Source organism: Amblyraja radiata, chromosome 35, assembly GCF_010909765.2.
Source record: "Amblyraja radiata isolate CabotCenter1 chromosome 35, sAmbRad1.1.pri, whole genome shotgun sequence".
NCBI lineage: Eukaryota > Metazoa > Chordata > Chondrichthyes > Rajiformes > Rajidae > Amblyraja > Amblyraja radiata.
Window position 1 is genome coordinate 11,188,919 of NC_045990.1, and position 17,182 is coordinate 11,206,100.

Sequence of the window (17,182 nt, forward strand, 5' to 3'; positions counted from 1 at the left end):
ATTTCTCCGCCCATTTCTGCAGTTGATTTATATCCCACTGTATACTTTTGACAACCTTCCTCACTGTCCGCAACTCCAGCAATCCTGGTTGCGCCTGCAAACGTACTAACGAACCTATCTTCATTTATGTCCAAGTCACTTATTTACATCACAAACAACACAGGTGCCAGCACAGAACCCCGCAGAATTCCACTGCTGACAGACCTCCAGTCAGAATAATGCCCTCCCACCAGTGATCACCTCATCTTTTCACACCCACCCCAACTCATCCTGTTCCTTTGCACTTTCCTTTTTTTCTAGAATCATTGTGGGTCCAAGATTCAATCTAGCACCCTCCAATCCTAATTTATAAATGGGACGGCGCAGTTGCTGCCTTACGGCGCCAGAGACCCGGGTTCGATCCTAACTACTGATGCTGTCTTTACGGAGATTGTCCCCCAGACTGCATGGGTTTTCCCTAGGTCAGGGGTGGGGAACCCACGGCCTTAAGGCCGCATGCGGCCTTCTAGGCCATTAAGAGCGGCCTTTTGAATGAATCCAAATTTTGTAGAACAAATCCATTTATTTTTATTAACATGTGTTTGTTCGTCTTTTATTATTTTAATTTTAATCTTAAAATGAACGTATTTAAAATACCAAAGCATAAAAGAAGATTCAATTAAATAATCCTCCCCGACTGACGGCCACAATTAAAACATTAGTAAGTCATGAGGGCTATTTTCACAAAATAATGTACATTTTGAAGTATATCTAATTGAAGTTTCTTGGATGCGGCCTTATTAGATTACAGCTAACTTAATGCGGCATTCCAACATGAAAAGGTTCCCCACCCCTGCCCTAGGTGCTCCGGTTTCCTCCCACACTCTGAAGACGTACAGGTTTGTAGATTAATTAGCTTCAGTAAAGATTGTAAATTGTCTCTAGTGTGTAGGATAGTGCTAGTGAATGGGGATCAGTGGGCCGAAGGGCTTGTTTCCGCACTGTATCTCTAAACTAAATTAAATCCAAGGCTGTGGGGTTCTGGGAGTTAAGCTGTGTAAAAATAACATTTGGAAAGAAATTGTTTTTATTTACAAAATATTCTTGTTATCCATTTGCACATGCCAATTTGTTGAACCAGGAGTGCTGGAATGGATAGGTGCCATCTTAAAGGCAGAGAACAAGCATTCCTCTGATTCCAGAAATTCTCAGTTGATGGATGCCTGCCATCTAGCTTTAATTTACCCAGGGACCAAAATTCAACACCCTTATTCATCTATCCCTTGTCAGTGCTTTTGTGGAGTCATGGACAGATACAGGCCCTTCAGCCCAACCCATGCTTTAGACTTTAGCGATACAGCAAAGAAACAGCCCTTTGGCCCACCGAGCCCATGCTGACCAGTGATCACCCTGTACACTAGCCCGATCCTACACACTTTACCATTTCCAGTCACCAATTAATTTACAATCCTGTACGTCTTTGAATTGTGGGTGGAAACCAGTGCACCCGGAGAAAATCCACGTGGTCACAGGGAGAAAGTACAAACTCCGTACAGACAGCACCCACAGTCGGGATCGAACCCGGGTCACTGGCGCTGTAAGGCAGCAACTCTACTACTGTGCAGCCCAAACCATCCATTTCAATCAGGTTGACAACCCGACCTAGACTCACTTGCCTGCACTTGATCCGTATCTCTCCAAACCTTTCTTTGCCACGTACTTGTCCAAGTCTATTTTAAATGCTGTGATTGTACCCACCTCTACCACTTCCTCTGGCGCTTGTTCTATATACACACCACTTTCCATTTGAAAAGGTTTCACAGCAGGTCCCTTTTAAATCTTTCCCACTTCTCTAGCAGCATTATTCCCCACCCCCCACCATTATCAGTCCGAAGAGGGTCCTGACCCAAAATGTCACATCTATGTTCACCAGAGATGTTGCTTGACCTGACCTGATCCACTGAGTTACACCAACACTTTGCATTACTTGGGCTGGGTTTGTTTCCTCTCATCTTCCAGAGTTGGTTGGTTGGTATTCCCTAACACTCCTTGGTATGGTTCTCTTTGTCTCTGTTGGTTTGATTGGTTTCCCTCCCTCTCCCAGGAATGACGGCTTCCTGCTCCCTGGTGCTGGGATGTTTCTCTCCTGTAGATTGAATTGGTTTTCTGTCCTTCTCCTTATGCTGTGGCTGTGGTGGTTTTTTCTCACTCTCCTATCGCTGGGTTAAGGGCCTGTCCTACTTTCACGACCTAATTCACGACCTCTGCCGAGTTTGCCCTTGACTCATACTCACAGCATGGTCGTCACGAGGTCGTAGGTAGGTCGTGGCGGGCCGTGATGCTGGTCGTAGGTACTCGTGGCATCAAGAAGGGTTTCGGCCCGAAACGTCGCCTATTTCCTTCGCTCCATAGATGCTGCTGCACCCGCTGAGTTCCTCCAGCAATTTTGTGTACCCCCGGGGCGATTTTCTAGCCTGATGAAAAATGTCCACGAGTAAAAAAAGTCGTGAATTAGGTCGTGAGAGTGGGACAGGCCCTTGATTTTCCCCCTCCTACTCTTGTGGTTGTGGGTTTTATAGTCCCCTGAGCTTGGCTTAGTTCTCTCTCCCTATGATACAATTGTGGTAGAGTGGGCTTCTCTCCATCTATTGGGTTTGTGATTTGTTCTCTTCCCCCTTAGAATACAAGCAGGAGTATGTTATTCAGCCCCTCTTACCTGCTACACCATTGAACAAGATCATGCCTAATCTTTCTTGCACTGTACACATATCCCTTAGTTGCTTTAATAAAAGCTAGATCTCTTTATTGACTACACAATGACTGATCCTCCACAGCTTTCTCACGTAGGAATTCTAAAGATTTGCAGGCCTCTGGGTAAAGAATATTTAAGGTGGTGGCGGAGCCAGGCGATTCTTTGCTTGCTGGTTCCAGAAGAGGATCTACTAACATACATTACAATCAGCCTACGCTGCACACTGTGGATGGCTTGACTGTAATCATGTATAGTCTTTTTGCTGACTGGATAGCACGCAACAAAAGATTCTCCCTGAACCTCGGTGGTGGTGGCGGTCGGTAACGACGATGGCGTGATGTGCAGTCTCAATTCTGGTGAGTTCTGACATGGCTCACGAGTCTAATTCGTGAACCACACACTCAAGGGCAGTGGGGGCAGATGAAGGTCACCTCGGTACACGTGACAATAATAAACTAAACTAAATGAAGAAGTTTCTTCTCACTTCAGTCTAGAATGGATGACCTCTTCAGGTTTCAGTTCTAGGCCAAGAGAACCACTGTCGTGAACTTTGCTACACTTCCTCTGCAGCAAGTACATTCATCCTCAGGTAAGGAGAGTAGAACTGCAGACAAGAGACTGTAGATGCTGGAATATTGAGCAAAACAAAAACAAACTGCCGAGGGACTCAACGGGTCAGGCAGCATTGGTGATGGGAAATGGACAGTCTTGAAGAAAGGTCCCAACTCTTACCCGCAGTCCACCTTATCCTGTGGGATCTCCTGGTGGCGAAACATTTTAACTCCCCTTCCCTTTCTGTGTCACACTGACCTTTCTGTCCTGGGCCTCCTTCACTATCAGAGTGAGGCCTAGGGTTGCCAACTTTCTCATTCCCAAATAAGGGACAAAAGGTGGCGTGCCGTGGCATTGTGGGTATGGTGCAGGCCCGGGATGAAGTGACTGAGGGGGCTGGAAGATGGCAGATGCTAACAGGAACCTTTTTCAAAGGAGAAAGAGAGAGAAAAAGAAAAACCCTGAATAGGTAAACAAATCCAATATATGAACCATAATCTTCAGTGTTGTATATGAAATGGAACACCAAATTATAAAGGGTCTGTTCCACTGTACAAGGTAATTCAAGAGCTCTCCCGAGTTTAAAAAAAATCAAGCTCGTGGTAAGTACGTAGAATGTAGGTAGCGGTATGTCGGAGCTCGGGACGTCTCTTAGCGGCTTGTAACGCTAACGGCAGGTACTCGGGAAACGCGGTAAGCTCGTGAAGATTTTTCAACATGTTGAGAAATGTCCACGAGAGCCCCGAGTACCTACGAGCGGCTATTACCGTAATTCTCCGAGTTCGAATCAGGGGAAACTCGGGAGAACTCTTGAATTACCTCGTACAGTGGGACAGGCCTTTAGCAAAGCATAATACAGAGCATAATCTGACTACCAGTCAGACATGAAATAACACCAAATAACCCAAATAATCAGTCTGAAGAAGGGTTTCGGCCCGAAACGTCGCCTATTTCCTTCGCTCCATAGATGCTGCTGCACCCGCTGAGTTTCTCCAGCATTTTTGTGTGCCTTCGATCTTCCAGCATCTGCAGTTCCTTCTTGAACACCAAATAACCCTATCTGTATGTGCCTTTAGAGTAGACATATAATCACTGCAAAAGAGGAAAAGAGAAGGGTGACTCACCAAGTTTACTTTTTCCATGGATATTTCTTGCAGCTCTTGACTGATTCAAGCAGACCGTTGTCCTTTTGCACAGCCAGAGAGAAGTCCTTACATGACAAGTCACAGTTCACAGATATTTGAAGTTCATTTTTGATCAGCTCTGAGCTGCATCTGTTTCTTGAGTCTGACCATTTAATGGTCTCATCAGAGAGAAGATCCTCTCTACAAAGGCATTTGAGCCTGGCACACTGAGGACAAATGAGATAATCCTGAACATGTTGATCAAGTTGGCTTTCTCTATGTTTTGGAAAACTGCCACCCACTTCTCACTGGTGGATTTTGTGGTATCCTGTCTGGCTTTCTGTATTTCCTTCCGGCTAGCACAAAACTCTTCATAGAGTTGGTCCATATTGACTGTCTGTCATTTTGAGGGCAGCTACCACCTGCTTCAGGTCAGTGAAGGAGAGCTCCTCACAGAGGCCGATCAGTTTCAGTTTCATCATTACATTTTCTGGTGAGAAATCAAACCACTTGTCAATGTATGTAATGACAGAGTCATAAAACTTCACAAAGTCCTGTTGCTGCTAGGACCTAACTGCTGGCGCTTGTTTGTCCATCAGCTGCTTAGTCTGGTATCCAAAAAAACTGTCCTGTTTCCGCTGAAGCATCTTCATTTTGAACTTTCGGACTTTCTCGTAAACATCTGTAATGCAGAGCTTTGTTTCCTCCAGCTTTTTTACGAGTTGGTCAAAAACACACCCCAGTGTGTTGTGGGACAACCACAGATAAATGTCAGTAGCTCCAGTTTTTTCTTCATTCTCAAAAATCCTCTTCAGTGCCACACGACAAGTCTCAAGGGACCTGAAGTATGACGTAATAGCTGGCCAGCTTTGCAGGAGACGTTCGACAGCTGGATGAAGAGAGAGCCATCGTGTGCAAACATGACGCAGAATTTCACGCCACTCAATGTCAACAAAGGCACAAAATGAACGCAGTTCCTTTCTTCAGGAAGCAGATATTGAGAAGTAGACGTAGACCCTTCGAACAATTGCCTCAATATCCACTGACAGCTGATCACAGGCGTTATGAGCAATGTGAGTTGGGCAATTAGCTTTCAGAATGCGATTGTTGGCACTGCTCAATAACTAGTAAATTGTTTACATAGACATTATCTGCTGCATAGGCTGTGACCTGTCTAGTATCCAGTTCATACTTTTCCAGACAGCTCATCAGAGCTTGATGTATGCCATTTGCAGTTTCATCGCTGTCTTCATAAAAGTCAAGGAAATGACACTGCACTCCATCGGACACAGAGAAATATCTCACGCACACTGGAAACATTTTTATATTTGTTAGAGGCATCGGTAGCAACTGAGAAATACGCGGGCTCCGGGGGCTCACCTTCTTCGGTCGGGGACAGATCATCCATAATATCCTGCACAGTCTTTGGTCCGAAAACATTAATTGCAATCATCTCAGTTTTCGTTCTTCCCAAGCGCGTTTTCTTCACAACATTTGAGTAATTAAAGGGGCTGTCCCACTTGGGTGACCCAATCTGCGAGTTTAGAAGAGTGTCTTCGACCTTCAAACTCGCAGCATGGTCGACACGTGGTCTTAGGAGGTCCTATGAGGTCGCTGGAACTCTCCTTCATGCTCGAGGGAAGTTCCCGAATACTCGTGGCCTCAGCTAGGTCGCGGAAAAATTTCAGCATGTTGAAAATTTCTCCGTGAGTAAAATTTGGTCGACATGGTTCTTTTTAACTCGACGTGCAGAGGAGTGTGGTCGCTATTTAGTTACAGGCAGTCGAGGGCAGCCATAGGCAATCTCCTTCGCTGACCGGGCATTTTAATTGGCTCATTGGAGTTTTCAGGACCAAGGAAGACCTACCGGTAGGTAAAATGGCCACTAAACTTTATTATACTTCTTAAATGTGTCTCCACTCCTTCTCTCCCTCTTCTCTCCCCCTTTTCTCCCCCTTCTACCTCCCTTCTCTCCTCTTCTCTCCTCTTCTCTCCTCTTCTCTCCTCTTCTCTCCTCTTCTCTCCTCTTCTCTCTCCTTCTCTCTCCTTCTTTCCCCCTCCCCCTCCATGCTCTCTAAAGGACTTACCGTTACTGTGCAGCGGTTTTACCTTCCTCTTCATCGCGGGTGTGAATTTCAGACAGTGCTCCCCCGCTTTCCCTTGCCCTTGCGATGTGTTTGTGTGCGGTCGGTCGATCCAGCTCGCGGTTTCAACGCGGACAGTCGATCCAGCTCGAGGCTTTCCAGGCGAGTGCCCTTGAGCTTGAAGGTCGAAGGCACTCTTCTTAACTCGCGGATTAGGTTGCCCAAGTGGGACAGCCCCTTAAACAAAGCACCGTTGAGCTTCAGCAAGACAGTCGATGCTGTTATAGCTGAGTCCGCGTTTAACCGTATGTTACACATACGAGGCTTCGCTTGCCGCGATTTTGTCATTTTCCGCAGTGGATTTCATGAAGAATATTGCTCTCACCTTTACCTAGTGGCCTTCTTGTGCACTTCTGTGGAAGCATGCTGAGTTAGGTCATTCTCACCTCCATGGCCAATTGAAAATTCCTGACGGCATAAAGTACAGAAGGCCTTCGTCGAGTCACCGCTGATGGGCTTAACCCACGACTTTTTTGCTTCCCATTGCTTGTTATAGCTGCACAGTCTTTCCTTTTTTTTCAGGTTTATCCATATTTGCATATGCCAAAGCGACCAAACAACACCAGACGTAACTGAAACTGTTTGTTTTAGCAAGAGTTGACAAATTATAGTGTACAACTGAAGCGCATAAGGGGGCCTGTGATTGCATGACAGGCAAATCACTCGTGCGTGGCGTCAACAGCACATGCAACACGCATGCAGGCTGTTGTATCAGATCTAGGATCTGTCTGTGAGCGTGCCCTCTGGTGATTACAGAGTAGTAGCAGTCAAATACGGGACAAGGGCGGTCCCGTTTGGGACAAACCAATTTAGCCGATATAAGTGATGAATTAACCGGCTAATACGGGACAGTTGGCAACCCCAGTGAGGCCACACTCAAATTGGAGGAACAGCAACCTCATATTTTTCTCGTTTACTATATTGTTTACAGAGTACTATGTTTACATATTCTGTTGTGCTGCTGCAAGAATGTAATTGTTCTGTCTGGGACATTTGACAATAACACATTCTCGACTCTTCACATTGTGTGCCGAATGGGCCTGTTCCTGTGTTGTACTATTCTATATTATTAAAAGAACAAGAGTTGGAGTAACTCAGTGAGTCAGTGCAGCATCTCTGCAGGTTAGACACAAAATGCTGCAGTAATTCAGCAGGACAGGCAGCATCTCTGGAGAGAAGGAATGGGTGACATTTCGGGTCGAGACCCTTCCCATAGCATCTCTGGAGGACATGGATAGGTTATTTTTTTTTTGGGGTGGGGACCCTTCTTCAGACCATATTTGGAGTATTGTGAGCAGTTTTGGGGCCAATATCTGAGGAAGGGTGTGAACTTGGCGCTGGAGGGGGTCTGGAGGAGATTTACTAGAATGACTGGGTTAACATCTGACGGCTCAAACTTGTAGTGAGAGGACGGGTCAGGTGTCAGATGTTATGGTGAGAAGGCAGGAGAATGGGGTTAGGAGCGAGAGATAGATCAGCCATGGACTTAATGGGCCGAATGGCCTAATTCTACTCCTATTCCTTTTGGCGGGTGCGCGCCTCCCCTTGCCCAGGGTCCCGCGCTCGTGCCCGCACCAAGGGGGGTTGTTGAAGCGAGCGCGTGCGCAGCTGTGACGTCACCGTCGCCATGGGGATGAGCGCGGGAGCGCGCGGGGCGGACGGTTGGGCGGGAGCGCGCGCGGGCGGGCGGGCGAACGTGCGCGCGCAGTGAGCGAGCGAGGCGGCGGCGGCGGAACCTCGGCGACAGGGCGGCTCGTCGGCTGCTCGCCGCCCCCACCTGCACCTGCCATCGGTCCCCGGCTCCGGCCGCTGTCTCTGCGTGATGTCCGGCGAGCCCATCCCGGTAAGAGAGAGAGAGAATGAGGGAGAGAGAGGTGAAGCCGGCCTCCCCGGCCCAGTGCGGCTGATGGCGGAAACGCTCAAGCCCCTGGTCGGTCGGTCGGTCGGTCTGTCGGCCCTCGCAGCCACCTACCGGGGGGCCGACAGGGACGGCACCGACTCTCCCTGTGGGCCACGGGTGGTGGTGGAGTTGGCCACGGGAGATCCACCTGTCAGGGAGACAATCCCAGCACAGGCTGCACACAGTGCGACCGAACATGGGGACCAGGTGCAGAGGCTGTGTACAGTGAGACCAAGTACATAGGCTGTGTATGTACAGTGAGACCAAGTACAGAGGCTGTGTACAGTGAGACCAAGTACAGAGGCTGTGTACAGCCGGACCATGTACAGAGGCTGTGTACAGCCGGACCATGTACAGAGGCTGTGTACAACCGGATGAAGTACAGAGGCTGTGTACAGCCGGACCAAGTACAGAGGCTGTGTATGTACAGTGAGATCAAGTACAGAGGCTGTGTACAGTGAGACCAAGTACAGAGGCTGTGTACAGCCGGACCATGTACAGAGGCTGTGTACAACCGGATCAAGTACAGAGGCTGTGTACAGCCGGACCAAGTACAGAGGCTGTGTATGTACAGTGAGATCAAGTACAGAGGCTGTGTACAGTGAGACCAAGTACAGAGGCTGTGTACAGCCGGACCGTGTACAGAGGCTGTGTATAGTGAGACCAAGTACAGAGGCTGTGTACAGTGAGACCAAGTACAGAGGCTATATCCAGTAGGACATAATATGGGGACCAGGGAGCCTGTTTACAGCGAGTCCCAGTAGAGGAGCTGGGGAGACTGTTTACAGCCGGACCAAGTACAGAGGCTGTGTACAGTGAGACCAAGTACAGATGATGTGTGTTCAAGAAGGAACTGCAGATGCTGGAAAATTGAAGGTAGACAAAAGTGCTGGAGAAGCTCAGCTAGTGCAGCAGCATCTATTGAGCGAAGGAAATAGGCAAAGTTTCTCGGCAACAGAGGCTGTGTACAGTGAGACTGTGTACAGCGGGGTCCATCACTGAGGCTGTTTGTAGTGGGATCCAACACAGGGTTCGGGTAGGCTGTGTACAGCGAGTCCCGGCACAGAGAACAGGGAGGTTGTTAACAGTGCGACCCAACACAGGGTCCTGTAGAAGGGTCTTGACCCGAAACATCACCCATTCCTTCTCTCCATAGATGCTGCCGGTTCCACTGAGTTACTCTAGCATTTTATATCAATCTTCGAGTCTCGGGGAGGCTGTTTATAGTGAGTGGACGGGGAGGCTATTTACATTGTCCCAGTAGAGTTGTGCAGTTCCTTCTTACACAGAGGAACCAAGGGAGGCTGTTTATAGCGAGTCTAACCTCGCGCAGGGGAGGCTGTTTTACAGTGATTTTCAGCACAGGGACTGGGGAGGCTGTTTGCAGTGAAATCCAACAAAAGTGGACTTGGGAGGCTGTTTACAGTGGGACCCAACAGAGGCCGGAGAAACTGAGTACAGCGAGTCACAGCGGGAGGCTGTTTGCAGCAGGACCCAACACAGGGACCGGGGAGGTTGTGTACAGTGGGACCCAACAGAGGGACTGGGCAGGTTGTTTTTAGGGGTCCCAACGCAGGGGCAGGGGAGGCTGTTTACAGCAAGTCTCGGGGGGAGGCTGTTTATAGCAAGTCACAGCACAGTGATTGGGGAGGTTAGTTACAGTCCCAGTCGAGATGTGCAGTCTCCTCCTATACGGAAGAACCAGGGGGACTGTTTACAATGAGTCCAACCACAGGGAGAGGGGAGGCTGTTTTACAGTAATTCTCAGCACAGGGACTGAAGAGCCTGTTTGCAGTGATTCCAAGCACAGGGACTGGCGAGACTATTTTACAGCGAGCCCAGCAACATGAATTGGAAAGCTTTTTACAATGAGTGTCGGAAACTGGAAGAAGATTAAGTGTTTACATTGGCTCCCAGCAGAGGGGAGTGCGTTTACAGTGAGTGCCAGCACTGGAGTGAGAAGAGTCTTTATAGCGAGACACTTTGGAGAATTCAGAAATATATGTTATTGTTTTCAAATAAGGATTTGCCCATTTAAGATAGAAGTGATAAATATATTTTAGTCTTGAGATTTGTGCATTTATAGAACTCTACTTCAAAAGGTGGTGAACACAGTTTTTTTTTTAAAGGCTGATGCAGCTGATTACCAGATAAGGGCTGAAATGATACTGTGGCGATGCAGTGTCACTTTGGGTTAATGGGGTTGCAGAATTGAAGTTGCAATGAGATCGGTCATGATCTTGAGTCTGTGTGGGCATGAGCTGACAAATAGTCTTCTCCTAATTTGTGCGTTTATAGCAGAACCAGCTCAGGAAATAAGATTTTTACAGAGAGTAACTGTGTAGCGAGTTGTTCAGGTGTTTACCATATATGTGTTGCCACACTGACTTCTCTCCCAGCACTTTGTTCGTACCCCAACATGATTTCCTCTTTTATCCTATTTTCATTTATTCTGTGAATACATTTTGCCGTGGTCACAGTCTTCATTCTGTGTAAGTGATGTTTTATATCCGGCTAGGTTGGCATAAAATGTTTCATTTGTGCGGTCAGAAATTGACCCAAAGATATCAACAATTCTGTTCCTCACAAAGATGCTGCTCGATCTACTGAGTTCGTCCAGCAGTTTTTTTTTGCTCCAGATTCCAGCATCTGCAATCTCTTGTCTTTTCTTATTCGGCTTAAATAGTTTCTCTAGAATATTGGGGATTTTTAAGTGTACAAAATTATGAGAGGCTACGAAGGGGTGAATAGGAAGAATCTCCTCTAAGATAGAACAGCTGGTCAGGTTTTTGTAATTGAAGCATAGAAGGTTGAGAAGAAAATAAGATCATGTTGGGGTAAAAAGAGGGAAACACTTTGCTTGCTGTGTAAGAAGGAACTGCAGGTGCTGGTTTACACCAAAGATAGAAACAAAATGCTGGAGTAACTCAGCAGGACAGGCAGCATTTCTGGAGAGAAGGATTGGGCGACATTTCAGGTCGAGATGCTTCCTCAGTTTTGAATAGTGGAAACATAGAAAATAGGTGCAGGAGGAGGCCATACGGCCCTTCGAGCCAGCACGGCCATTCATTGTGATCATGGCTGATCGTCCCCAATCAATAACCCGTGCCTGCCTTCTCCTCATATGCCTTGATTCCACCAGCCCCTAGAGCTCTATAACTCTCTCTTAAATCCATCCAGTGACTTGGCCTCCACTGCCCTCTGTGGCAGGGAATTCCACAAATTCACAATTCTGAGTGAAAATGTTTTTTCTCACCTCAGTCTTAAATGGCTTCTCCTTTATTCTAAGACTGTGGCCCCTGGTTCTGGACTCGCCCAACATTGGGAACATTTTTCCTGCATCTAGCTTGTCCAGTCCTTTTATAATTCTATATGTTTCTATAAGATTCCCCCTCATCCTTCTAAACTCCAGTGAATACAAGCCTAGTCTTCTCAATCTTTCCTCATATGACAGTCCCGCCATCCCAGGGATCAATTTCGTGAACCTACGCTGCACTGCCTCAACCACAAGGATGTCCTTCCTCAAATTAGGAGACCAAAAATGTACACAATACTCCAGATGTGGTCTCACCAGAGCCCTCTACAGCTGTAGAAGAATCTCTATTCCTATACTCAAATCCTCTTGTTATGAAGGCCAACATTCCATTAGCTTTCTTCACTGCCTGCTGTACCTGCACGCCAACTTTCAGTGACTGGTGTACAAGGACACCCAGGTCTCGCTGCACCTCCCCCTTACCTAACCTAACCCCATTGAGATAATTATCTGCCCCCTTGTTTTTGCCGCCAAAGTATAGTTTTGCTTACTGAATGGTTCAAGGGCCAAGAGGAAATGGGTTTAACAATTCGGGCACATGATACAAGTGTGAAGACAAACATTTGTTTTAACTTTGCGAGTACGGATTTGGAACTAATCAGACTTCATAGTGAAAGTAATCACTGAGGGCTTTCAGTAGTGAATTGCAAGGGCATTAAATGGAGAAGGGTTTGCACGCTTCTGGGGAAAGGGATGAAGAATGGGACTGATGGGAGTAATTATAATAGGAGTCAGCATAGATGTGACACATTAAATGTTATGGCATTTCTGTGGTTCTATGGTCATAATTTCCTTAGCAAAAAGGGCAATGACTAGGAGACAAAGATTTAAGTTAATTAGTGGAAGGATTAAACAGTTTAGGAAAGCATTCTTCGCTCATAGATAGATAGATAGATAGCCTTTATTGTCATTCAGACCGAAGTCTGAACGAAATTTCAGCAGTCATACATACAATACCATAAAAACAACAATAAACACATATTAACATCCACCACAGTGAGTCCACCCAGCATCTCCTCACTGTGATGGAGGCAAAAGTCTTAGGTCTGCAGTCTCTTCCCTCCTCTTCTCCCTCTGCGCCGAGGCGATACCCCCCGGGCGATGTTACAAATCAGTCCCGCGGCTCAAACACCGCGGCCCGGGGTGGTCGAAGCTGCCGCCCACCAGTCCTGCAGACGCAGCCGCTGGCCCGCGGCCGAACCCCGGACTCAGGCCACCACCGCCAGAACACCGTCCCAGCCACCCTCACGTGAGTACCGTACCGTCTTCAGCCTCGGGCTGGGCCGCCCCGACATGGGCGCCAAACCTCCCCCCGACATGGGCGTCGCTTCTTCCCCGGGCCGGGCCGCCCCAACTTGGGCGTCGCTTCTCCCTCTGGCCGGGCCGCCCCGACTTGGGCGTCGCTTCTCCCTCTGGCCGGGCTGCCCCGACTTGGGCGTCGCTTCTCCCTCTGGCCGGGCTGCCCCGACTTGGGCGTCGCTTCTCCCTCTGGCCGGGCTGCCCCGACTTGGGCGTCGCTTCTCCCTCGGGCCGGGCCGCCCCGACATGGGTGCCGAACCTCCCTCGGGCTGCGAGCGCTGCACCTCCCCGAGCTCGGCCGCTCCGATGGGAGCCTCGTTCCACCCTCGGGCTGGCCGCCCTCACGGGAGCATCACAACCTCTCACGGGAGCACTGTTCCAGCCCTGAGCCGGGCCGCCCTCACGGGAGTGAGCTCAGGGCGAGTCCTGACGGGCTCTGTCTCCGGAGCCTCGAGGTCGCCAGCACCATTAGGCCTCAACGCAGACGGAGGCAGAGAAGGGGAATATGACAAAAAAGTCGCATTCCCCCGCAGGGAGAGACTGCAAACCCCGTTTCAACCCCCTCCCCCCCCAAAACACAAACTAAGAACCAAAAACTAGACTAACCAAAACGAAATAAACAACACAAAAAACACAAACAAACGGGACTGCCGGTATGCCGCTGCTGCCAAGGCAGCGCCGCCACTCCGAAGTTGAACAGGTCATGGTCACCAATTTTGCGCCAGAAAATGGACACATTGATGCAGATGAGCATTCATTTTTAATTTTTCAGCACCCTTTCCCTCATCCCTGCCTCCCAGCTTGTCCCGACCTAAACCTTCATCACAGTCTCACCCCACTCCCACCATCTTTGACTCTTTACCTCCCCCCCCCCAGCTTTCTCTCCTCCCCACCACCCATCTCTAGCATCCATCTTTTTCCTCAGCTTCTTGTACCCCCCCCCCCCCCAGCAAATGGTCATCAAAGTCCACTCCCCCACCCATCAGTTCTAGTCCTTCCGCAACCCCCGGGTCCCTTACTGCCACAACCCCCTAGTTCTTCTTCTTTCCCATTCCCCACTCCCTCCCTGTACATCCAAGTCCTACCCCCTCCCCCACAACGTCAGACTATTTACTCCAGGTTCTTCCTCCCCCTACTTCAGCCCCTCAACCCCAACCTTTCCTCCCTCCACCCCCATTTGCAACCCCAGTCTGGTCCCTTGCTACTAGGATGGTTTTGTTGTGACAAACAATCTTCTAGAGGAATCAGTGTTTGGAGGTGGGGCAAAGGGAATACCGATATTTCGGATTGGTCCTGATGCAGGGTTTTGATCCAAATTCCCTTTCCCAGATTCGCATTCCAGCATCTGCAGCCTCTTCTATCTTCATCCTTTTGTTACAGGGTGCTGATGAGGCTATAACTGCATGTACCGTGCACAGTTTTGGTCTGCTTACCTAAGATAAGACACAGTGGCATTGGGGACAGTCCAAAGGAGATTCATTAGGCTAATTCTGGGATGTGATGGTTCCTTAGAAACGTAAGGGAGGATATTATTTCTGTCAAAAACAGGCCTTTCTGCCCCAATCATCCATGCCAACCAAGTTGCCTAACTGAGCTGATCCCATTTGCCTGCACCTTGCCCAAATCCCTCCAGATGTTCTGGTCCACATACCTGTCCATGTTTCTTTTAAATGTTGTAATTTTACCCGCATCTACTACTTCCTCTGGCAACTCAATGCATAGACCCGACACCTTCTGTTTGGTAAAAGTTGCCCCTCGAGTCCCTTTGAAATATTTTCAGTATACCCCTTACACCAACACTAACCGACACACTAGGGACACATCACAATTTTTACCAAAGGCAATTAACCTACAAACCTATACGTCTTTGGAGTCTGGGAGGAAACCGGAGAAAACCCACATGGTCACTGGGAGAATGTACAAACTCCATACAGACAGCACCCATAGTTGGGATCGAACTACCCTCAACCATTCCTAGGTTGACCTGCATATGCCATTTGTGTAGAGTTTGCGTTTCCCCCCTGTGATTGTGAGTTTCCTCTAGGTTCATCTGTTTTCTCTCATATCCAAAAAATGTGCAGGTCGGTAGTTGACTCAGTGGGCTGATGGGCCTGTATCTCTATGTTATTCTAATTCCATTTCCACCCTTCCTGCACCTCTGCACGGTGGCGCAGCAGTAGAGTGCCAGGGACTCGGGTTCGATCCTGATTATATCGATTATTGAAGCAGCGCATTTGGAAAGCAGTGACGGGATTGGTCAAAGTCAGCATGGATTTATGAGGGGGAAATTATGCTTGACTAGTCTTTTGGAATTTTTTGAAGATGTAACAAGTAGAATAGATAAGGGAGGGCCAGTGGATGTGGTGTATCTTGACTTTCAAAAAGACTTTGACAAGGTCCCACACAAGAGATTAGTGTGCAAATGGTATTGGGGGTAGGGTATTGACATGGATAGAGAACTGGTTGTCAGACAGGCAGCAAAGAGTAGGAATTAACGGGCCCTTTTCAGAATGGTAGGCTGTGATTAGTGGGGTGCCGCAATGCTCAGTGCTGGGACCCCAGTTGTTTACAATATATATTAACGATTGAGACAAGGGAATTAAATGTAACATCTCTAAGTTTGTGGATGACACAAAGCTGGGTGGCAGTGTGAGCTGCGAGGAGGATGCTATGAGGCTGCAAGTTGACTTGGATAGGTTGGATGAGTGGGCTGAAGCATGGCAGATGCAGTATAATGTGGATAAATGTGAGGTTATCCACTTTGGCAAGAACAGAAAGGCAGATTATTATCTGAATGGTGTCAGATTAGGAGAAGTGGAGGTGCAACGAGACATCAAGTCAGGTCAAGTTTATTCGTCACATACACATACGAGATGTGCAATGAAATGAAAAGTGGCAATGCTCGCGGACTTTGTGCAAAAAACAAACACACAAACAAACTACAAACAGAATGGAACAGAATCACATAAGGAAAAAAAACAGCAATTAAATAAAAACAGTAGAATGGTACAGTAAAGTTAGTCTCTGGTGAGGTAGGAGTTTACAGTCCTTGTACATGTGTTTATTGTACGTGTGTCCTTGTACGTGTGTGGGTGTGTTTGTACGTCAGTCACTAAAAGTAAGCATGCAGGTACAGCAGGCAGTGAAGAAAGCTAAAAGCATGTTGGCCTTCATTATGAGAATTTGAGTTTAGGAGCAAGGAGGTCCTACTGCAGTTGTACAGGGCCCTGGTGAGATCGCACCTGGAGTATTGTGTGCAATTTTGGTCTCCTAAATTGAGGAAGGACATTATTGCTATTGAGGGAGTGCAGCATAGGCTCACCAGGTTAATTTCCGGGATGGCGGGACTGACATATGATAAAAGAATGGGTCGACTGGGCTTGCATTCGCTGGAATTTATTAGGATGAGAGGGGATCTTATTGAAAGAGATAAAATACTTAGAGGATTGGACAGGGTAGATGCAGGAAAGTATGCCCAATGTTGGGGGAGTCCAGAACCAGGGGTCACAGTTTAAGAATAAGGGATAGGCCATTTAGGACTGGGATGAGCAAACTCTCTTTTCACCCAGAGTAGTTGTGATTCTGTGGAATTATCTGCCACAGGCAGTGGAGGCTAATTCACTGGATGTTTTCAAGAGAGAATTAGATTTAGCTCTTAGGGGTAAGGGAATCAAGGGATTATAGGGAAAAAGCAGGAACAGGGTACTGACTTTGGATAATCAGCCATGATCATATTGAATGGCAGTGCTGGCCGAATGACCTACTCCTGCACATATTTTCAATGTTTCTATGCTCTGTACGGAGTTTGTAGGTTCTCCCCGTGACCTACATGGGTTTTCTCCGAGATCGGTTTCCTCCCATTATATAAAGACGTGCAGTTTTGTAGGTTAATTGGCTTGGTATAAATGTAAAATTGTCCCTTGTGTGTGTAGGACAGGGTTAGTGTATGGGGATGCAGTTTGGTCGGTGCAGACTTGGTGGGCCGAAGGACCATTTTCTGCGCTGTATCTCTAAACTAAACTAAAATAAATGTTGTGCTCCCTCTCTCTTTCTTTCTCCCTTTCCCTCCCTCCTCACTTTCCCTCCCTCCTCACTCTCTCCCTCTTAGTTCCCTCTCCC

At 47.9% G+C, this 17,182-nt stretch overlaps 1 protein-coding gene across 1 annotated transcript in view; it reads left to right on the plus strand.

The window, feature by feature from the left end:
- Positions 1-8,242: 8,242 nt before the first annotated feature.
- Positions 8,243-17,182, plus strand: part of LOC116991793 (serine/threonine-protein kinase N2-like) — a 94,231-nt gene continuing 85,291 nt past the window's right edge. The window contains exon 1 of the mRNA XM_033050718.1: positions 8,243-8,394. Coding sequence (XP_032906609.1) covers positions 8,374-8,394 — 21 coding nt within the window. The 5' untranslated portion in view covers positions 8,243-8,373. The remainder of the gene's footprint in view (positions 8,395-17,182) is intronic.